This window comes from Battus philenor, unplaced genomic scaffold (assembly GCF_028537555.1).
Source record: "Battus philenor isolate CCGP_79_NKW_IND1 unplaced genomic scaffold, ilBatPhil1.0.hap1 SCAF_30, whole genome shotgun sequence".
Taxonomy (NCBI): domain Eukaryota; kingdom Metazoa; phylum Arthropoda; class Insecta; order Lepidoptera; family Papilionidae; genus Battus; species Battus philenor.
The window spans coordinates 1,075,006-1,099,807 of record NW_027181694.1 but is presented as its reverse complement, the minus strand read 5'-3'; the positions used below and the strand labels follow the sequence as shown (position 1 = coordinate 1,099,807).

Here is a 24,802-nt window from a genome sequence, read left to right as displayed (position 1 = left end):
ACATTAATAAATGTGTGTGAAGCAAAAATAATACCATAAAACACTAAAAATAAAAAAAAGAAAAATCAAATTGAGAAGGAATAGAGTCACATACAAAGCCATGTATAAATATACAATAATATATATTTAAATATGTACATTCACTATTTTTATAAATATAGTAAATAGTAAAATACAATTATCGTGATGATGCCGAATTCGCAAAGGTTCCTGATCATCCTGACATCGAGGGGGAGCGCGTTCCGGAGAAGAATAGATTGTATTGCGAAGAAGTACAGTCAGTACTGTGGGAACATCAAAATAGAGGTCTAATATCTTCTGATGATGCTCCGTGGAGGTGTGAAACACGTGTAGAGTGGATTAACGGTGGTAGTAAAGAATTAAGAAAGTAAAATAAATGTGTAAATAAAGATAAAATAAATGTAAGATAAAATTATAGAATAAAAATAAATAAAATGTACCTAGCCACCTTAGAGTAAGAAGATGATGGAAGAAAAGCGAGGAAAGGAAGAAGGTATAAAAGAGCGAAACGAAAGATATTGTGAAGGACAAAAGTAAAGAATGAAAGATATTGTGACGCGTGAAAGAGAGTGATAAATAAAGAAAACGACTGAAAAAAAAATTGCATTTATCAGCGGACTGGCGGGCGGTGCACTTTATTGCACGACTACTGCTGCATAGCGGAAGTTGCTATATATTAGTCCCTTTCTTAGTTAGGATGGACTTCCGCTAAATAACGCCTGAATCTATTACATAATTAAAAGTGTTTAGTATGTAATTGCTACGAACTGAAATATAGATTTTAAGTAAGCAGATGGCTAATATATAATTGAGTAAAACTTACAAATTTTATTGTTAATATGTATAAATTTTAGCTGTATTTACCCATAAGAGAAAATTGTGTAAGAAAAATTGTAAAAATTATAAAACGCTGTCGTGCCTCGCAGCTGGGAGAAGAAAGATCCGTATCAAATAGCGGCAACCCTCTCCCAACTGTCTGCGCTTAGTAAAAGCGAAAAAAAATATCGTAAAAAAAAATACAATAGCGATACAAATTAGAATTAATAAAAATAAGTAGGCAGGTGGAGAGGGAGACAAGAGTAGAGATAAATATGTCATTTAAAAGCGTTCTTTTACATCTTTTTACAACTATCATGTATACAGTGATCACTTTTATATAACCAATATTCTTTTTTTCATATGGACGCCATGAAAGACAATAGCCTCTCCAAAGGTTGTCAAAATGATCGGTCCTGAGCTGTGTGCATCAACTTCCGACAATCCTAACTATGATAGTTAAGATTGTCGGAAGTTGAATCGTCGGTAGACCTAATGGGGGGTAAATCCACGCCGCGTCCACAGGTGGTCATCAAGAACCTAAAGAGTTAGCTAGCGTCTTAATAAAAGATGTAATACTTTAACAATTTATTTAACACACGAACAAATTTTTATTAGCGCTTAAAGCGAGCAAAAAGGACGTGCATTCGTCGTGGGACTCTGGGGCGCAATGTGCTCTGCGACCGAGTGAAAGCGGGCAATAGAACAAAGGCGCAAAAGAAACAAAAGTAACAAAAGGTCTGCGCCCGCGTCACCGGTGCGTGCATGTGCTCGCTGCACTAATTCGGCACACTAAGTTCGCCCGTCGGCTACGCTCGCCCACAAAATCTTACACCTATTATTCATTAAGACATCACATCAGTGTATATACGACTCCCACAAACCTTTCGGCTCCAAGAGTCCTGATATTTCTAGTTAAATAAATGCATTACATACCTGGAGCTGAAACATAATTATGTTTATTATAGATAATTTGTATTTGTAATAATATTGCTATATAAAAAGCCGCCATATGTGAAAGTTCCCGCGGACGTCGTCACAACGCTTAACCTTTTGTTCGTCTCGCCCACTCGTCTCGCTCACTCGCACGGCGTGCACGATACGCGCTCTCGCTTGCTCTTGGCAGGAAGCCAAGACGAAGCACGTGCGCCCGCGGCCGTTGGACCCACTCGTCTCGCTCACTCGCACGGCGTGCACGATACGCGCTCTCGCTTGCTCTTGGCAGGAAGCCAAGACGCAGCGCCCGCGGCCGTTGGAGTTCTAGAGAGTCGGATTTGAGCCATGGTTCGATGCGCAACCGCGCGTAGGCGAATTATTCATTTTCCGCGCACAAATTGTTTTAATAATTAAATAAACGTTTTTCCACATCACATATTATAATTTTTATTGATTTTTTTTCCATATTGTAACTAATTCATTATCATCGTTATTTTAATTGTATAAGATCCACAGCTGGACCTAGAACTCGCTCGTATATCTAATAACGTCGGGAACATTTCGTTCCACCCCCTGTTTTGTTATGGCAATAATTTTAACACTTATCTTTTTAATTTTACAGTTTCTTTTCTCTTCTTTCGTTCTAGCGTTTTCTCTATTACATTCTACATTTATCGTTATTTCTTTTATTCATCACCTTCCTTTCTATTCTCGATCACTACAGTCTAGCTAGGTACCACAGCTGGACCTAGAACTAGCTCGGATATCTAATAATGTTGGGAACATCTCGTTCCACCCCCTGTTTTGTTATGGCAATAATTTTTCACTTCTCTTTTTATTTTACAGTTTCTTTTCTCTTCTTTCGCTCTAACATTTTCTCTATTACATTCTACATTTATCTTTCTTTCTTTTATTCGTCACCTTCCTTTCTATCCTCGATTATTACATTCTATATATATTTTATTGTTACAATGTATTACAGTTTTACTTAGATTATTTATATATACACTTCAGTTTCTTTTATCTAGTATTTTAATTACATTTTGTTTAGTTTTCTTATTTTATTATTTATACACATTTACATTATTATTGATTATTAGCTGTCTGTTTTAACCTAAGTTTTGTTTCTTTATATGATATTTTCTGCGACCCTCCTGAAGAAACTGAGGAATGGTGTTCTGTTTTCTTCATCAGCTATTATGGAAGCAATTGTCGCCTCCTCAATCTTTATATCTACAAGGCATTCGGTATTGATTCGGACCCTGCTGAATGCGGTACAGACAGCTACCAACCTCTTGGGGTTGATCCGCTTGCAGGCCTATTGTATATACACTACTACCTTAGTCTCTTATCTGCTTAAAAGTAAATTATTTATGAGAACGTAGTTAACACCATTAAATATTTTAATCTTAACCCTTTGTAATGTTAAAAGCCTTATTACTTAAAATTATATACACCAATACCCCGCTTTGCGTCGTTTTTTTTTTTAAAGTTTCTTTTTTTTTCTAAAAGATAGCAGCACTTTTGTTTCTAATAGCGCCATGCCATCAAAACTCGGGGATTCCCTTTCTAACTAAAAATCAACGCAATTTTAATACAGTTTTATTTTCACTTTGTTTTGCTAATTTTAAGAGTTCAGTTTCAATTACGTAGTATTTTGCTTTTTTTAAAAGAGAATAATAAATTTATATAAATTTTTACGTGTTATTTCTGGTTACAAAAAAGGGAAATAATTCCCAATTTATTTATTGACAGTTATGTTATGTTGGTTTTTTAAATGTTTACTTTGTTCAATTTTCTTTTTAAAAAGTAGTATTTTCTTGACCCTGGAACTTATCTTCGATCTTTACATGGTTTGCTATAGAAAATCTTAATTCACTTTGCGGCGTGTTTTTTTGGAACGTAACCACGACACAAAGTGAGATATTAGTGTATGCCATAATAATCTATATATATATATATATATATATATATATATATATATATATAACTTTTTATTTTATTTTAAGACATCTCACTGTGATCGAAAAGTATGTTTAAATTTAATTAATTTTATAGGCTATATCTGTAACATTAGCCAAGAGTATTTTTGTCAAAAGTTTGAATGTCATTCGGCCAAACCATTTTGAAGATATGTATATATATATATATATATATATATATATATATATATATATATATATATATATATATATATATGTATGTATGTATGTATCTTCATAAAAAAGAAATTGATTAATGATTCTTACATAATACGGTAAGTCCTTTGACCCTCTCCTCGAGACCGTCGCCATTTTGTATCACCAGGAAGTAATCACCGAAGTCCTGGGGCTTCATACCCTCCAGGTCTATCTCCAGAAATTGACGTCTAAACACAAATATATATATTTTAATTTTGATTTCATTCTTTCTCACCAATAGTAGTATTCGGTATATATTACTATTGCAACCGATAGCTATTGGGTCTGATAGGTAGACACATAATGCCCCATATATACACTTTCAACACAAGGTATGTCTTTCATGTTTTACTTAAATAAATCAACGAATGAGTTTATAGCACAAATACTATATATCAAAACAAAATATTCCTTATTTGAATAAGTACAAGCACTTTCGAAAATCAACATAAAATGTCGGCATTGCTATACCTGCAGCAAGCTGCTGCCGGTTTGGAAGACAGTTCAACTAAAAGCTAGCAAGAAACTCAACATATATACATATATACTGTATATATATATATATACCGTTGGCTATTGGGGCTGATAGGTAGACGCGTAATGCCCCACACTAGGTAGACATCGAGGTAACGGGAAATCGCTGGATGCGAATAAGACCGGCTACCATGGCAATCATTAACGAAGTCCTATGCCCAGCAGTGGGCGTCTAACGCCTGAAATGAATAAGGAATTGAGAGTAGTCATATAACTCAGTGCTAAGCGACTATATATATATATATATATATATATATATATATATATATATATATATATATATATATATATATATATATATATATATATATATATATATATAGTATGGACGTATATACTAAATAGATGCCATAGCGAGATAAAAATTGGCTGAATTATTAAACATATCTATGATTTATATATGACCCTCTCTGAATCCAATGCGGTAAGAAAATAAATATTTTTTGATACATTAGTTTTTAAAATTCTTGGTTCATCAATTTTATTACAAAATGTATATATAAAATCTTTTTTCCAGATGTAAGCACTGCAATAAAACAAGATATGTACAGGATGTGTAAATAAAGACGTGTTTATTGAAATAATGACATTTTAAAAATTTTAGTAACTATATCTTTTGGCAGTTGAAAAAGATAAGAAATTTATGTTAAATTATGTTGAAAAAAATGAAATTCACAATGGTTTCTGAAATTATTATACAATATATTCAGAAGCTATTAAAAAAGGGCTGTCTAACTTAGAGAAAAGTAACAAAAGATTAAATCCTTTAATAATTGAGATTATTAATTGTTTTACCAAAATTTAAAAAAATTAGAAAATATGAAAGAATACATTTTAGAGCAATAGCTTCTGAGGTGCTCATATAATACATTAATATAAAATTTATATACGAATTATTTTCCTTATTGCTTTATTCTCATTTTTAATACGTATGTCGATAGCCAGATCTCTTTCTGTCACAAACGGAGGAGGTTTCATTGCACATGTCAACAGCCCGGTACACGAGCACTTGACTAACACCAAGCGTGTGCGGGATTTTACTTCGTGTAATGCAATCGCAGCGATTCGATTCTCTTTATCACTCCACTACAATAAATCGCAAAATATTTCACAATATTTTGGCGCGAAAATATGACAACGCAATGAACTGTCATATGAAACTGACAGATTCCAAATTAAAAAGTGACGTTTTGTTTTTGTTTTTTTAATTATGACATTATTTATGATCAGACTGAGTATAAAATAATTTATAAGTCAATATTTAAATTTATTTACTTACGTTTTACCTTCTCTGAAATAGACGTTTAAGAAATCATTGTAATTAAATAAATTTACTATAGTGTAGCATATTTGTCTAATTATAAAACAGTATAGTATTTTATAGTTGGAAGAATTGTATGTTATTATACTAAATGCTTGCATGATTGTCTTATATATGCAATTTATTAGAGATAGGTAGCTCGCGAATTAAAGACAAGAAAGATATATATCTTTGCAAAAGATATAATCACTCTCCAGCGCGCGCGTTTCAATTGTATCTCTGTCTTTATACTTGTAACGAGTTGCGGCTCAGAGTTAGAGAGAGATGGGCTTATGTAGCAATTTACACGTAAAAGAGAGACACGGATAGCTATTGCATATTTGTATTAAAAATATAAACTACAAATTTTCGGAACGACGACATCACACGCGCGCGTTCAGCTTTGTTGTGCTTTATGACGAAGACATGAAATGCTTAATAAGAATATTTCACACGTAATATTCCGCCTTACCGAGTTCTAAGTCTGAAAGAGTCGAAGATATAAAGGATATATGTTTAGTGTTAGCTGCCTCATTCTCTCTCTGAGCCGTATTGAGCTAAATGAGTTAAAGATATAAAAGAGTGGAATATATATCCAAAGAACGGAAACATATAAATCAATCTTTTCTTGTCAGGGATACATTTTGCCCATCTCTAATATACACAATAAGTAAGTAAGTGTTTATTTAATGTTACGTATATTTTACATAACAGATACGAAATTTTATTTTGAGTAGTTTTAATTTAAATTCAATTAATAAATGTATAAATTAACATGTGTTTTTACTTTAAGTTTTTAACACTAAACTTCACTACGGTTAGAAATTTACAGGAAATCAATATCAGGTAAGTAGGGGGTCTACCCAACACGGAAAAACATGGCAAGGGGTATACGACACAAAAAAGTTTGGGGAACTCTGGTATACAGTCTTGTATAATTTATCTTATATGATTGCCGCTGCTCACAAAAAACTTCCAGATGTTGGACAGCAGTATTCTCTGCGGTATCTTGTAACATAGTTTATATTAATTAAGTATAGTATTTTCGTATTCTTGTGTGTATTCAAAATCAATAAATACGTTTATTTACTTCATCGAACTGCGTTTTTACTTTCAGATATCCAACGTGTCCAGCTAATCTCCATGTATATATAAAATGCGCCTCTTTGCATCAAGAACGCAGACGCAATAGTTACATTTGCCTAAAAGGTATTTAAAAAAAAACAACATCAGCTCACCTGTCCACAATCTCCTTGACCCTGTACCTGGAGTTGTCAATGTTGTATACATTGCCATCGGAAGCCCTCACCATCAGATTGAGGAGTCTACATCGATTACATTTGAACGGTATGACTGTACTGTTCACACGTTGACCGTGAAGCAGTTCTATGGACTTGGGAATGATGGTCATGCCGCTAGGTGCTGAAACAGTCAACAGATGGAGTTGAGAAACTGGTAGTTTTGTCATATAAGTCGATTAAGGAAACGAAAACATGTACGACGAATTCCGCGAACGAGACAGTCGGGGCTGACGGCGCGCATAAAAAAGTTACAGTTGGGATTATTAAAGCAATAGTTATACGGGCTCTATTTTGCGTCTCTTGCTTTATTGCAACTCTCACTTCAACTGTCAGTGAGATTAGAACAAAGTAATTGTTTCTTTAGGTCACCTCACCTAGCGCTGAACCTTCCAGAAAGTCAGAGAATTGCGAAGAAAAAACGAATCTATAGTTGATACGTCACCGGCTGCAGTGATATAGATTCAGGGGCGGCTCCAGCTCGTGTAGCGCCACCTAGCCTCCCCCCCCCCCCCGGCTACAACTATTAACTTTGCCGTTGTAGTGAGAAAGTTTTTCATATTCCAACAAGCTATTTTATAAGTAAGTATAGCTTACAGTATGGTATTAGACAGCCTTTCTTCTTATGACGGCAGAATAACACTCATTGTTTTTATGCCTGCACTATAAGCGGGGGGGAGGGTCAGGGCTAGGGGGCGCCAGGGTTTCTTTGCACACGGGCGCTGCACGAGCTAGAGCCGCCCCTTAGTAAAAGTTATTGTCTGAACTCTCAGGGTCACACCGAAGCTATTATCGGCAGGTAGTAGTGTGTAGCGTTCATGCTCCGTATTACTGACCACAAAGACCACAATATTTAGCCACTTCCGCACATGCAGTGGTAGTCGTGGACTCTGTGTTTGGCACTAATCGGTGTAACATAACTCCTGAAGATGCCCCGTGGAGGGGTGAAACACGTGTTGAGTGAATTAACGGTGACAGTTGTGTAACTCGCATTGTTTGCCGCATACGCAATTGTCAGCGGACTGGCGAACGGTGCACTTTGTTGCACGACTACCACTGCAAGTGCGGAAGTGGCTAAATATTGGTCCTTTTCTTACTTCCACATAGATCTTCCACTACCCGCATCAAGTGATTACTGGCGAACTTGACCATGTCCTCGGCCCATTGGGATCTATCTGTCTACCGGCTCGTGGTCAAGACATGAGCAATTTTTCGAGCTATGCAATCACCTTAATTCTTCTCCAGATTCTTTCATTTTTGATATAAATGTCGAAAGTGTATCTAAGTATATACCAGTGATTCCCAAAGTGGTCTATATCGACCCCTAGGAGTCTATGACAACCTGCAAGGGGTCTACGTCAGCGAAAAAAAATTTGGGGGTCCATGAAATGAAAATAGGGGTACACGATAGTGGATCTCAACACATACACTGATAGTACCTATTTACTTACATCATACTTACACCATACTATCTATGAAGTAAAAAAAATATTATATATGTTTATAAAATTGTGTAAGTTGTAGGATGTTGGTATAATAGATTGGTTTAGTTGGTATAGTAGATACAAGATTTTATTTTGAGTAGTTTTAATTTAAATTCAATTAATAAATGTAATAATTAACATGTGTTTTTACTTTAAGTTTTTGACACTAAACTTCACTACAGTTAGAAATTTACAGGAAATCAATATCAGGTAAGTAGGGGGTCTACCCAACACGGAAAAACATGGCAAGGGGTCTACGACACTAAAAAGTTTGGGGAACTCTGGTATATACCATGCATCTGAATTCCCCACTGCAAAGCATAGATTTCTCCCATAGATATCTATGGGGGGATATACCATAATCGCCACGAATGATTGGCGATTGGAGTGTGGTATTATGGTACGCAGAGGACGCTACTGTCCATACATTTGAAGCTTTATAATTAATAGCATAAAACGTAAATATAAGATTGTATTAACAATCGAACCCGCTACCTATGATCCCATGTGTCAATTCTCCACTACTGTGCTAACACTGCCTTCAAAGATTGATTATTTGATTCAAATTAAATCTTAGTAGAAGGCGCTACTGTCCATCTTATATAATGAATGTGTGGTAGTGAAACGAGATAAGCGGATGCCATTGAGAAAATATATTGTTCACACAACCACTATACAAAGGTAGGCGCGTCGAAGCGAGAGTTTATTGCGGCGCGCTTGCGTGTGCGCTGATGTGCGGCCGGACCCAGAGTGCGCACGCGCCGAGCGACCGGGGATCCGAGCTGCTGGCTTACGTCAATGCGCTAGGGCGCGCATGTTGCCGCCGCGGACAGGACAGTCCGACGTAGTGGGAATGTCCGCCATAAATGCACGTAGTGTGAATAATAGAATATAACTTGCGACCTACGATCACAAATCACAGTCGTCCACCACTGATCTACCACAGCTCCAATGTAATATCTTGTCATTTTCTAGAAATTCCAAAGAACTTACATAAAGTTAAGAACTTCATAACTTTCTCCCTCTTAGTTCCAGGTTTGATGAAACTTGCGAAGAACGGTCCCACGTGATTCGAAGACCAGGTGGGGAAATTTAGGGTTATAGTGGCAGTTGACCCTGTGATCTGAACCGTGTAGTATTTGGGTGGTAGTACCGTCTGCAAATTAAATATTAATTTATTTATTCATATTGTTATCCAGACAAGACTGTGTTCATAGTGACCACATTTGTACGACATAACTAGACAGACTGAAAACTGCAATCAAATAGAACATACGTAAGATATCTATAGTTAATGTCTCTCTGTTCACTAACTAATAAGTTCGATAGAATGTGAAATAACAATGAATAAAGTTCGCTGTTAAATGGTTTAATTTAGAATTCAGCGCAGTACAGATAGTAAGAGAAACTAATTTTAACCAAAGAGAGAAACATTAAATATCATAAATACGATTTTACGGAATAGCAAAAGAATATAATGCAAGGATTATTGCAAATGAGTTGACAAAAACCGCGGCAACAAGAAGCGTGCGTTCAGCGCGCGAGCATAGCTAACAATGGCGAGCGACGGCCGGAGATAGCCGAAGTTGCCCGATGCGCCGGCGCAAGCGATAAGCGCTCGCGTAATGTAGATACGATCTTTGCGTCACTAAAGGTGCGACCATTTATTGTGCGTCATTTTAGATCGCCACAGATAATATAAGAAATGCTGCAGCTTTCTAATTGTACAGCCCTCAGTGTTGATCCATGGATACCATTTTATTATAATTAATATTTAATGGTATCAGTCATTCTCTTGCGGAAGACCATCCTTAGTAAGAAAAGGACCAATATTTAGCCAAATCACTCAACACGTGTTTCATCCCTCCACGGGGTATCTTCAGGAGTTATGTTACACAAATTAGTGCTCTTTTTCACTCTGTGTGTGGCGGTGGCAGATGTGTGATTCGCATTGTTTACCGCATACGCATTTATCAGCGGGCTGGCGGGCGGTGCATTTTGTTGCACGACTACTACTGCATGTGCGGAAGTGGCTAAATATTGGTCCTTTTCTTAATTATAATTAATCTTATAACAATTTATTGATAAGAGATAATTGGAGGGATGCATAAACATCTCTAACGGGCTCCAAGCTGCCCGCAGATCGAGTGTTGCTCTTTCCTGGTCTATAACTTACACCAATTATCAATTATCTTCGAGTTGATCGTCCAAATTACTTCTGGTTATTCAGCAAATAAAAGAGAATATATATATAAGAAGGGAACACGTTTTTGACACCATTGAGGAGATAAAAACCGATTCGAAGATCTTTAAGGCTATAACGGAAAAAAAATATTCCAACTGATACGAGGACTGGAAGAAGCGTTGGCAAAAGTGCTTTTTATCACACGGTGATTACTCAAGGTGATGAAATTTTGAAGAATAAATAAATAATTTACATATTGTAAACAAATTCACCATGCCATCAAATCTCAATGCGCCATCCCATCAAAACTCGGGGATTACCTTTCTAACTAAAAATCAACGCAATTTGAATACAGTTTTATTTTCACTTTTGTTCTGCTAATTTTAGAGTTCAGTTTCAATTACGTAGTGTGTTGTGGTTTTAAAAGAGAATAATAAATTTACGTGTTGTTTCTGGTTACAAAAAAGGTAAATATTATTCCAATTTATTTATTGTCACAGTTATATTATTTTAGTTATTTTAATATTTACTTTTTGATCATAGTATTACAATTGAAAAATAAGCTATAAATTGAACACTTTATAGTTTGTACGCATATTATCAAACACCCTGTATAACTCACACTAGCTGTGTTCCGAAGGGGACTTGAATGCTTGATTCGATGGAACTCATATCCTTCAGGTATCTTGATGCGTCGTGGACTGCTGGTGTAGTTCTTGGCTGTTGGAGGCACCCATTCCTCCAGGCTATCCTCTAGCAGGAAACGAAACAGACAAAGAAGATAGAAGATTTACCGTTGGCGACTCTTTCTCAGGAGTACATTTATTTAGGTACACGAGAAGTACATATAATTTAAAGTTATATTTAAAGTTGGCGTATGAATAAAGATTCTGTTATATGTTCCTATATAGATGATATGATATTAAAAATTTACTTTATACATCGTCGCTGCTTAATTAGTACTAATTTTCACTGTGCGTTGTTAGATTTTCGAGGTTGCGTTGTTTTGGGTTCGAGTCTTTAATTTTTTTTTAATTTTCTTTTTTTCTAAAAGATGGCAACACTTTTGTTTCTTATTGCGCCATGCCATCAAAACTCGGGGATTCCCTTTCTAACTAAAAATCAACGCAATTTTAATACAGTTTTATTTTCACTTTATTTTGCTAATTTTAGAGTTCAGTTTCAATTACGTAGTGTGTTGTGCTTTTAAAAGAGAATAATAATCTATTCATATTCCAATCTATTCATTGGAAGAGTTATATTTTTTTTAAATGTTTACTTTGTTCAATTTTCTTTTTTAATAAGTAGTATTTTCGTGATCCTGGAACCTATCTTCGATCTTTACATGGTTTGCTATAGAAAATCTTAATTCACTTTGCGGCGTTTCAATTTGCGTCTTGTTTTTTTTTTAACGTAACCACGACGCAAAGTGAGATATAGGTGTACCACTCATGTGTATCATGAAGAAATTGAAGCCTTGATTTGAGATGATAGAAAGTGAGAGGATTGTTTAGAATATTATAGAGTAGATAAAGGATGTGAGGATTCCGGCGAAGCCTTATAGATAACCAATTGAGCACAGTGTGAAATTCAAGAACATGTTCATATTTTCGGAGTCCAAATATGGAACGAATACAGAAGGTTTTGTCAAGTTTATTTAGTTGGTTTTCAATAAGGTATAGATCAGTGATTCCCAAAGTGGTCTATATCGACCCCTAGGTGTCTATGACAACCTGCAAGGGGCTAAGTCAGCGAAAAAAATTTGGGGGTCCATGAAATGAAAATGGGGTTCCACCATAGTGGATCTCAACACATACACTGATAGTACCTATTTACTTACATCATACTATCTTATAATATCAAAACATTTACATTATTTATAACAGTATCTATGAATTAAAAAATTATTAATATGTTACGTAGATTTTACATAACAGATACAAAATTTTATTTTGAGTAGTTTTAATTTAAATTCAATTAATAAATGTATAAATTAACATGTGTCTTTACTTTAAGTTTTTAACACTAAACTTCACTACAGTTAGAAATTTACAGGAAATCAATATCAGGTAAGTAGGGAGTCTACCCAACATGTTGAATTATCACGATATTGGGTTGAAGATAGGAAAATGAAGACTCAATAATAATACGCATTTTAATGTTCTAGAGTTCGGGCAACGAAACTTGCAGCGGCTCTACCCAAAGCAGCTCTTTCTCTACTGCTCTCACTATTATGAGTCTTCTTGTTGTTTTCTTCTCTTCAGGATGTAGACTGACATAGAATGCCTCCAGTATCGGCTTTTATAGTCGTCAACAATATTCTAGTATGTAATAATTTTGATATTTGAAAGTTTGAAATGAATGACATGTTTGAAATGAATGACACTCGTTCCAATGGATTTCAGTCATAACACTTTCTTGAATCTTTACTAGACATTTTGTGTATGACAGATATATTGACGTTTCCTGATTTCGTGACAATATATAGATATATATGACCGTATTCAGATCGGATCATAGGGAATAATCGTAACGTCTTGACACCATGTGCGGCAAGTTCGTTACTGTCTTGACCAATCAGGAGCCTTTTTCCTCTTAGTGCATGTTTAAAAGGAAGAACGTTCTTAAGATATGGACATACGCATTTTTATTTAAAGAAAAGTTTAAACCAAACAATCTGTATGATATAACTTACCGGGTATAGCTGTGAAGATAATAAAAATAATTATTAGTGTACATACACTGTTAAGATATATATGTATATATATATATATATATATTTATATATATATATATATATATATATATATATATATATATATGTAAAGGAGGCTTCATATCCGTTGGTCTCGCTTTAAATAACTTTGTAGACTTTATAGAAGGTTTTAATAGAAGTAAACTTAAAATTTTTATATGCAAAATGATTATTTTTGTAACTTGACAGTTCGCTGTGAACTTCGCGCGTTTGTAAATTCGTTTTGAACTTCGCGCGTTTGTAAATTCGTTTTGAACTTCGCGCGTTTGTAAATTCGTTTTGAACTTCGCGCGTTTGTAAATTCGTTTTGAACTTCGCGCGTTTGTAAATTCGTTTTGAACTTCGCGCGTTTTTCAGTAAGATATATAGGGCGATAGATAGTTATTTTTATATAATGTCTCCCCTTTTGTAGGACCGTCTATCACAATTTCTTTCACTCTTTCTTCTAGCATTCATCTCATTATATGTCACTTTTACAGATTCCATTTAATTTGATTGGTAGTTACACCAGTGGTGGTCAAGCTTCTTGACAGTTCAAGCCATTGTTCGAAATTTAAAATTTTTCAGCCGCAATTTAACACACATTTAAAACACGCAAACCAATATTTGTTTTTACAAAAATCGTATTTATTGAAACTATATGACAAAACTACAAAATATACTACTCAAAACAAAATAGGGCCCACCATCATTTTGCCCCTTAATTTATGTGCATACATTATTATTAAATTTTTACAATTAGTCGATGTTGAATTAGGGTTTTACACATTAAGTAAACACAAAATAACGTTTGAATTGTTTAATTTTATCGCAATACACTCAAATACACATTTTTAGAGAAAATGAGCACTAAGTAGACTGTCAATAAAAACTTTTATAGTCACTGTTTGTTTTTAATAAACTTGCCGGGAGCTATTCTTTAGTATCGAGTAGGACCTCCTTTGCTCCGTATGCACTCTCTGAGCCTATCTGGAACACTCTCAATCAGATGAGTGATGTTTTGGTCGGGTATTCGTTCCCAACAGAGTTTCAGCGCGTTTATGAGGTCCTGTTGGCTGTTAACGTGGCTATGGGTCTCTTTAAGACTTCTTTTCAATTGATCCCATAAATGCTCAATCGGGTTGAGATCGGGACTCATTGCTGGCCAAGGTAAAACCGAGATATTAGCATCAGAAAGTGCCCTCTGAGTGACCCTAGCTGTATGCGCACGAGCGTTGTCTTGCATAAACACAAAATTATTACCTACTCTTTGTGAATATGGGATGACATAAGGTCGGATTACTTGCGCGACGTAACTGGCTGCAGTGAACGTCCCTTCGTTCAAGATCACCAGCTCTGTTTTGCCTAACAAGCTTATACCGCCCCATATCATCACACTCGGGCCCCCAAAACGATCAGTACCGTGCATGCATGGTTCAGTAAAACGTTCTCCTTCTCTTCTCCACACACGTACACGTCTGTCATCGCTAAAAAACTTAACTTTACACTCGTCTGAAAAGAGTACTGTCCTCCAATTGTCCATGGTCCAATCCAAATGCTCACGCGCAAACCTCAAACGTGTTGCCCGGTGAGCCCTTGTTAATTTTAAACGAATAACACGCATCCTAGAATGTTGCCCGTCCTCGTGGAGTCGATTCCGAATGGTTTGACCACTAACGCGTGTGCCACTCTACCTGTCTCCTGGAACTGCTCCCATACGATTCGAATAGCTCGCCGTGACACACCAAGGCGAGATGCAACCGATCTTTGCGATTCTCCCTCTTGAAGCAAAAGAACTGCCCTTGTCGAAGTTTCCACATCCATATGACGACGAGAACCTGGCATTGTAATCGGGAATAATGCCGAAACGAAAAAAACACAGCTAAACAAAGTGTGATCAAAGTATTGCGCTTAAAGCAAGACTGAGAACACAAACGATTGAAAATTTAAGAAATGGATAAATTTTGAGCACTTTACTTTTTTGTCTACCCACTTGAAATCAACAAAAAAGTAAACTTTTAAAACATCATTATGAACCAATAAACATGTGTGCTAGAAGTGGTAGTGCTTCATTTTGTCAATGATTAGTATATGAGTTATTTATAAACACGATTAGAGACAAAGTTGCGGTGGGCCCTATTTTGTTTTGAGTAGTTTATATGCATTTAAGTTATATATATGCACACGTATATGACAGCACTCCTAACAATACTTAAGACGCCGGTTAGTTAATTACGATCAGTGTTTGGATTTCGCTGATTCTATGCTGGAATAATAATAATAATTATACACGGCAGTAATTTGTTTCGATTTCCCAGCAGCTGACATGGGTTATATGAATTTAAATATTGAAATAATTCGACAATAAGAGCCAAAAATAATTGTTCAAAGTACCGCAGTTTGGCCACCCCTGGTATATACAATGATTTTTTTTATATACTCGTTCTAGCTGCTTTGTTTTTCTACCCTTTCTGTCCTCGCATCCTCCACAAAACCTTACATTTCTTTACTATTTGATCTTCTAACTATAGACAGTTAACTGGCAAGCAGATGAAAGGAAGAAGTTGATCAGACTGTATGATTGATGATGACCAAATGTCGCTCAATCAAAGGTATATATATCCTTAGAATAATTAAGATATATATATCCTTTTATTATATTTAAATAATTTCTGATGCCTTCATATATCTGTGACCCAGAATTGGATGACATCATGGTGCACTGCCTTGGTTCTTTGAAAAACATGGTTATGTATGTAAAATGTTTTATTTCTTGAACTTTCGGTGAAAGAAATCATTTTATTCATTAAATCGAAAGTTAAAATGATAATACAAATTTTAGGGGAACCGGAAAGTAATGTCGTTTCTGTCGTCATATTTAAAAAAAAACCGATTGATTTGTTACCGCTTCAGCATTGATTTGTATACTAGACGGCAAAAGGTTGTTGATAACGAAGGTGAATGTATTGTTGATTACAAATAAAAACTTGTAAAATAATATTGAAAATAGTAAATTAATATTTTGTATCTATTTTTAGTTCATTAATTATTGTAAAAAAAATTGAAAATAAAAATAAAATTGAAAAATTGTAAGAGGAAAAATGTAGTCGTGTAAATTTAACTTAAGAAAGCGACATTACTTTCCGGTCCCCTTAATACACGAAATTAAAAAAAAAATCTAGGATTCAGATGCGAAATTGAACACCCTGGTCAAGATCTCGTGGGTAGTTGTAGCAGACGTAGTGGAGTCCCAAGATTGAAAAATGGGACAAAAAATGAAAGAGGACAATATCGCCTCCCTCATGGGGGACCACAAATGTAGTCCTATATTTCTAAGTTTCATCAGAAAGGTGGTGCAGGACACATGAAACAAGAGCAGGAATTAAAATAAATATGAAATAAAATATTTACACCTACATTGTAAAGTTTAAAAATAAACTAATATTTTCAACCTTCAAGGTTTACCATATAATGCTTAGTTTCATAGTAACATTTTTACGAAAATACTTTTAATTAAAAACAATTTATTTTATGGAATCAGGCGTTACCTTGCGGAAGTCCATCCTAAGTAAGAAAAGGACCATTATTTAGCTACTTCCGCACAAGCAGTGGTAGTCGTGCAATAAAGTGCACTGTCCGCTAGCCCGCTCATAAATGCGCATGCGGCAAACAATGCGAATTACACAACTGCCACCGTTAATTCACTCAACACGTGTTTCACCCCTCCACCGGGCATCTTCAGGCGTTATTTTACACCGATTAGTACTAAACATGGAGTGTGGCACTTTGTTACACGACTACCGCTGCATGTGCGGAAGTGGCTAAATATTGGTCCTTTTCTTACGTAGAAACAATTAAGTTGAGCGCATAGTTAAAACGAGATATATATGGCAACACTGATGTCATTACATATAATACAGACATCTAATTGTTTCAATGTACTTTGAACCAATACCAAAAAATCCACCAAAATTATATCATATATGGAATATATTACATATTTAGATGACATGTGTGGTAAAGTTTATTCAGGAGAAATATCCAGAAAACAAACTACATGATAATTGATATAGGTCAGTGATTCCCATGGTGGTCTATATCGACCCCTAGGGGTCTATGACAACCGAGGAGTCTACGTCAACGAAAAAAAATTTGAGGGTCCATGAAATGAAAATGGGGGTCCACAGACTGGACATCATTAGCCGAGGAGATTTAAGATTAACCCTTACAAAATAGACGCCAAATGTTGATAATTTATTATTAAAGCATCAGGTTCACCCTTCTCACTAAAAACATTGACTTATTGCTTATGTTATTTTATTTATAGTTTATTTAATGTTACGTATATTTTACATAACAGATAGAAAATTTTATTTTTAATAAGTAGTTTTAATTTAAATAAAATTAATAAACGTGTAAATTAACATGTGTTTATACTTTAAGTTTTTAACACTAAACTTCGCTACAGTTAGAAATTTACAGGAAATCAATATCAGGTAAGTAGGGGGTCTACCCAACACGGAAAAACATGGCAAGGGGTCTAAGACACAAAAAAGTTTGGGGAACTCTGATATAGATTATAAACTTATACATACGTGGCACTATTTCTGTAATAATAAAAAAATAATCAAAATATAAAATAATTATTATCGTGTTATCTTTACGTGATACGTAGAAGAACGACTTACCATCTCCTGTAATTGTAAACAAACTTTTTTAATATTTAAATTTAGAATCGAAATAGTTTAAAAATACAGTTAATACTAAACTATTGTCTTTTGCCTGTGTTCACAATTGCAAGTGTTCTTTTTTTAGGTCGTTTCACTCCCCTGTTTTGTTGGGAACAGAGATTTACTTTCTTTATTAAATTTTTCACTTCGTTTTTATTATTTTCATACTCTTCTTCCGTTCTTCACGATCTCTATCGTTCTGTTCTTTCATTCAATAATTCAGTCTATTTTTCTCTTTCGCTCTAATATCCTTTTTGTTCATCCTCAATTACTGCATTTTAATTTATTTATGCAATTTATATATATATAACAGCTTTTTTAGTTAATTTTACATCTTATACCTATATATCAGTTCTCTTATTTCTCTCATTTTTAATATTAGTATTTACATATTTAAATTATTTCTAATATACATTTGTGTAATTACACTGTTTATTATATCATTTGTTCCTACGTATTATTGTTTTGGCAACTGTTCTGCAGAAGATGAGAAAGATTTTCAATTGCAAGAGTTCACAATTTTACACAGTTTAATATTTATATAGAAAGCAAACTAAATGATGCAAATAAAGAATGAAACATAAAATGAAAGAAATACTGAATAATGAGAGAAAGAGAAAATAATAAAAAGAGAGTGAGAAGAGAGAGAGAGAAACGAGAGGTTTCATTAAAAGAGACATTTAAATAAAGCATCATAACTCGGGATTTCTCGTTTAGATCTTATCACAAATGAGATCTATATAAGAACGAAAATCACCAACATGTGTATCATATTGATAAGTAGGAGTGAGACCCTTCTAATAAACGTATATATGCTGAAAAAACAACGAAACTATTTCTATACTTACTTTCATATTCTGTAATAAGTAAAACCTTCTTTAATATGTAGACAATAGTTTTATAATCTTGTTTTTTATACGCAAAAGTAATGACAATTGGATGCCATTTTAAATAAGAAACCATTTCATACTTAATATATTCATATAACAGTTCAAAGTAAAGGTCTTTTCATATACAGTAAATAAATTAAAATTCAAAATATTCTTTATTCGAATAGGCCGTTAAATATTGCACATCGATCTTTGAAAAGAGACAATCGGTTAATTTCCGCTTCGTAGAGCGTTATCTCTATCGCACGAAATACGACTGACAAAACGTCACATAGATAGTATGGGACAGAGATAGTGCTATACTAAGCCGAAATTAGGCGATTGTCTCTTTCCAAAAGTCGATGTGCAATATTTATCGCCGGGTACTCTACAAGCACTTTTGAATCTTCAATCGACATAAATTGTCGGCATTGTTATCCCTGCAGCTGCTACCAGAAGGCAGTTCTGCTGAGAGCCTGCAAGAAACTCAACAGTTGCTTTTTACAAATATAGTTTTATAAAGAGCGCGCGACAATAATTAGCTTCCTGAAGCATCGACAACATTTAATTCCACGCATTAACATCAGTATAGTATTCTTGGATACAACAATATGTTTATTATTTGAAATCTCTCTAATGGCAGAACATACGTATGTGTTGTACCATTAATGATTTATTTAATTTTTGAAACATGAAAACTAGGTGTATACGAATTATTTTATTTCCTATGTCTATTACTAATTTTTAAATTATATCAAATGTTTTTTCGGGTATACAAAACTTTATTATAGGTGTAAAGATATATAAGAAAGAATACTGCCATTTTTAAAAAGCTTAATAAATATAAAATGCATGGAAACTTTTTTCTAAAACCATAATGTATAATTTTTTTTAATATTGTAACACGCCTTACCGTCAACTCCTGTAACATAAATAAACATATATTATTATATATATTATTAATTGCCATAACATACTGTTACGTACTGTGGGTTCTGACTCGAAATAAAACACCACTGCTTTACAAGGAGTCCTTTATTCACAAATCAGATGGTCACCCTACTTCAACACAAAGTATACTTTCGCTCAGTCCAAACTACGTTTTCAAATCGCTCAAGAAATCACTGTCCAAATAACTTACCAAATAGACACTTTGTATCACTGATCGTAGATCTTAATCTTATAACTCGAAAAACAACACTGAACTGTCGACATGGGGAGTACACATATTTATAGTACGGATAAGGTTCTAGTAAGTTCGAGATAGTACTCGATTAGAATTTCGGAGAACCGTACACAAAAATCTATAAATAACTTCAAGGTCACGCGTGTTTACAGCACTTCTTGATCCTAGGGTTTCATGTTTATTGTTTAGAGGGTTCTGTAACTCGTGCTTTGTAAGAATACTAAATATTCAATTAATTAAACACACACATCTTAATGAATAAATAAAAAAAGTAAACGCTGCTTTTGGCTGTAAGAATTAAATGCCTTTGCATAGACCGTAAAAAAAAATATACTCACTTTCGGCTGTAGATAAAAAAAAAACAAATAAATGTCAGATTTATTTTGTTTGTATACTGTTCGTATATATATATATATATATATATATATATATATATATATATATATATATATATATATATATATATAATTCAGTCTGGTTTCTCTTTAGTATCTAGGAAGACTAATTAAAAACAGCTCGGCTAAACTAAACTTACCTTGGGTTACTAGGATCCATATTTATTTGTTTAAGAAGATTCATCTAAAGTGACATTAGATATAGCACGTGGTGCAAGCGACTAACAAAATTCCCCAATTCTGAATCGATATAAATATGCACTAAGCATGATGAAAATACACACTTCTATTCAAGAGCTGTTTAACCTATAGTGCAGGGTGTGCAATGCATATGAGCGCCGCCGTCTCAGGGGGCCGCGGTGCTCCCTGAGACAGCTAAGAGCATCGCCTTGGAGCATCATGGTACAACAATGATATGACAGAAGCGGCCAACCAGCGCGGTGGCAGAAGTAGCATAAGAAGAAAGGCCGTAACTAATACCATACTGTACGCTATACCTACTTATAAAATAGCTTGTTGGAATATGAACAAAACTTTCTTGTTACGACGGCAAAGTTAATAGTTATAGCCGCGTTGGTCAGGGCTAGGGGGCGCCAGGGTTTCATTGCACATGAGCTAGAGCCGCGAGCAGCTCCTGGGGGGAGGCCTATGCCTTAATGGGGGCTGAAAGGCTTCTATTACTTTTATCAGTTTTGGATTCCAATTTTAAAACATTCCTGACCGAACACCTGGATCGGTTTCAATTTACATACTATATCTTGTATCATTACTTTTCCAGGTCTGCTTTACAGGTGTCCAGCTAATAGGGCTCCTAAAGGCTCGCTGATGTGCGAGGAAGATATCGAACCTACTCAGGTCATGTACGATTCCTGTCTTAGTGCAGAGAATAAAGATTTTTATGCCGCTGAGAATAAATACTTCTTTTGTAATATTGAGTTTTAATATGAGTGAATATAAAAACAATGAGTGTTATTCTGCCGTCATAAGAAGAAAGGCCGTAACTAATACCATACTGTAAGCTATACCTTCTTATAAAATAGCTTGTTGGAATATGAAAAAACTTTCTTGTTACGACGGCAAAGTTAATAGATATAGCCGCTAGGGGGGGGGGTCAGGGCTAGGGGGCGCCAGGGTTTCATTGCACACGGGCGCTACACGAGCTGGAGCCGCCCCTGTTTGTTATTATCTCCAAGACCTACCAGCTCTAAAAAGAATCCAGCAGTTTAATTTATGCATTACCGCGATATAAAAACTATTGAAGACGTTCACGGTGCTATTAAAATAAATGATTCTTCGAAACCGTGTCGAATATATTTATATATATAAATGTTTATGTAGAATTTTATACTTACAATAGTTACCTGAAAAAAGAACAATATGTTTAAATATATATATAGAAACTAGCTGATCCCACAAATGTTGCTTTGCAAAAAAAAAATTTAAATAACAAATAAAAAATAAGGGCCATCCTTATCACTTAGGGGTATGGAAAATAGATAGTAGCCGATTCTCAGACCTAATGAATACGCATATTAAATTTGGTAAAAATAGGTCAAGCCGTTTCAGAGGAGAACGGTAACTAACATTGTAACATGGAAATTTTAAATACATACGCAACACATTTTTAATATATTTTATACAGGATCAAAGGAAGATCACTAGATGGACTTAAGATGTGAAAATCGCAGAAAGTAACTAAATGTGTGCAGTGCAAGACCGGTCATGATAACCTATGCCCAGCAGTGGGCGTCCATTGGCTTAACACGTTCACTGCGGCTTGAGGTCGATTCAGCCTCATGGTAGACTTTGAACTGGTGCGGCGCGTGAAACTCGTGTTTTCTCTCTAGTGCGGCGGCTGTTTACACGCAACCGTATGAAGTATGACAAAGACAAATATAGCTTTCTTTATATCTGCGAAGCATTGACTCAATATTGTAAAAAAAATATTGATGAACATGAGGCAGAAAATGCCCCAACCGCACTACTAGGAAGTTCAGCTTGAGGCTGATTCGACCTCAGCCGCACCAGCTGAAAGTTCTTCAAAATTGGGCCCGCAGTGAACGTGTTAAAAGAAAAAGAAGTAATAAAAGAATGCTTCTCAACTGCTAGAAGGTACACTTACGCCAGAGTTCGTTGGCCAGGAGCGCTTGGTCGGGAGACGGTAAGGAATATATATATCCGATCTGACATGGATTCCAGTGATCACAAACTTCATGGTCAGGATCTAGCTCCGTCACAAACTTGTAAGTCTGAAAATGTACTAACATGTTCCATTTAGAACTTCACGAGTTAGATTAAAACTTTGTTAACAAGTCCAGATCGCTTTTTCAGATGGAATTCTTATTCAGGTTGATTACAATAATATAAAAACCAGTGATTCCCAAAGTGGTCTATATACCATCATGCAAGACGAAGGGGAGAGAGAATGCTTCCTCAGCTACTGCAGGAAGATGGTAATAAATGCAATAGGTAAAAATAAAACAAACGATAAAATATAGAAATAAAAGGAATATAGTAGTACCAAAAATAGTGCAATAAATAGTATAATATAAGATGATAATTACAAAGAAAATACGTGTTAAATATTTGAACAATAAATAATATTGCAAAATAAAATAGTAAGGAAACCTAGAATGTAGTGGTTGAGGATGGATGTATGGTTAATGGAATGAAAGAGAAAGACTGGGAAAATTGTAGAATGAAAGAAACAGTACGACAGATAATATGATACATGAAAGAGAAGAATATTAATAATAAAAAATATGAATAAATTACTAGAATTAAAAATTCCCTGTCCCACACGAGATAGGGGAACGAGAGGTCCCCAACAGCGGGGACCATAATAATAAAAAAGTGGTCTATATCGACCCCTAGGGGTCTATGACAATCTGCAAGAGGTCTACGTTAGCGAAAAAAAATTTGGGGTCCATGAAATGAAAATGTGGGTCCACAGACTGGACATCATTAGCCGAGGAGATTTAAGTTTAACCCTTACAAAATTGACGCCAAATGTTGATATTTTATTATTAAAGAATCAGGTTCATCCTTCTCACTAAAAATATTGACTTATTGCTTATGTTATTTTATTTGTAGTTTATTTTATGTTTATGTTACATATATTCTACAAAACAAATACAAAATTTTATTTTGAGTAGTTTTAAGTTAAATTCAATTAATAAATGTATAAATTAACATGTGTTTTTACTTTAAGTTTTTAACACTAAACCTCACTACAGTTAGAAATTTACAGGAAATCAATATCAGGTAAGTAGGGGGTCTACCCAACACAGAAAAACATGGCAAGGGGTCTACGACACAATAAAGTTTGGAGAACTCTGGTACAAACAATAATATACACCCTGTACAAAAATAAACTGTTTCAGAGATAACAACGTAATGACAATAAAATAAGAAAAATCGTCTTCAAAATTCGCATTCATATATATATTAAAATTATTGTTTACTATCTGTCCTTGTACACTTTTTACAGTTAGTAGTACACTTTATACAGGCTGATTTGAAACAGGTATAAAAGCTATAAAGCATTTAATTAAATAAAGACGATACATGAAACTCCATAAAACTTTCTCAACATTAACCAATCAACCTGTATAACAACGAACTAAAGTTTTACATTAATCATGTTGTAAAATTAACAAGAAGATATTTATTTCGTTTAATAAAAAGCGTTTTCAAAATTAACATTACTGTATATTAAAATTAATTATTGTTTATTATCTGTCATTGCAGACTTTGTAAGTTATTTATAAGAAAAGGACCAATATATAGCCACTTCCGCACATGCAGTGATAGTTGTGCAACAAAGTGCACCGCCCGTCAGCCAATAAATGCGTATGCGGCAAACAATGCGAATTACACAACTGCCACGGTTAAATCACTCAACACGTGTTTCACCCCTCCACGGGGCATCTTCAGGAATTATGTTACACCGATTAGTGCCAAACTCAGAGGACTCTGTGACTGCATATGCGGAAGTGGCTATATATTGGTCCTTTTCTTTCTTAGGATGGACTTCCGCAAAATAACGCCTGAATGTATTAAACAGTTATTCCTATAGTTTCAGAAGGATCATTTTATACATAAATATTGAGATCGGTGTATCTAAATGGCATT

General features: G+C 34.7%; 1 protein-coding gene across 1 annotated transcript in view; it reads right to left on the bottom strand.

Annotated features, from left to right (window-relative positions):
* Positions 1-4,008: 4,008 nt before the first annotated feature.
* The window catches only part of LOC137927234 (uncharacterized), a 43,592-nt gene continuing 22,798 nt past the window's right edge, over positions 4,009-24,802 (bottom strand). The window contains exons 7-11 of the mRNA XM_068771014.1: positions 22,791-22,917; positions 11,377-11,507; positions 9,563-9,725; positions 7,026-7,209; positions 4,009-4,141 (exon numbers count right to left, since the gene is read on the bottom strand). Of these exons, the coding sequence (XP_068627115.1) occupies positions 4,009-4,141; positions 7,026-7,209; positions 9,563-9,725; positions 11,377-11,507; positions 22,791-22,917 (738 nt within the window). The remainder of the gene's footprint in view (positions 4,142-7,025; positions 7,210-9,562; positions 9,726-11,376; positions 11,508-22,790; positions 22,918-24,802) is intronic.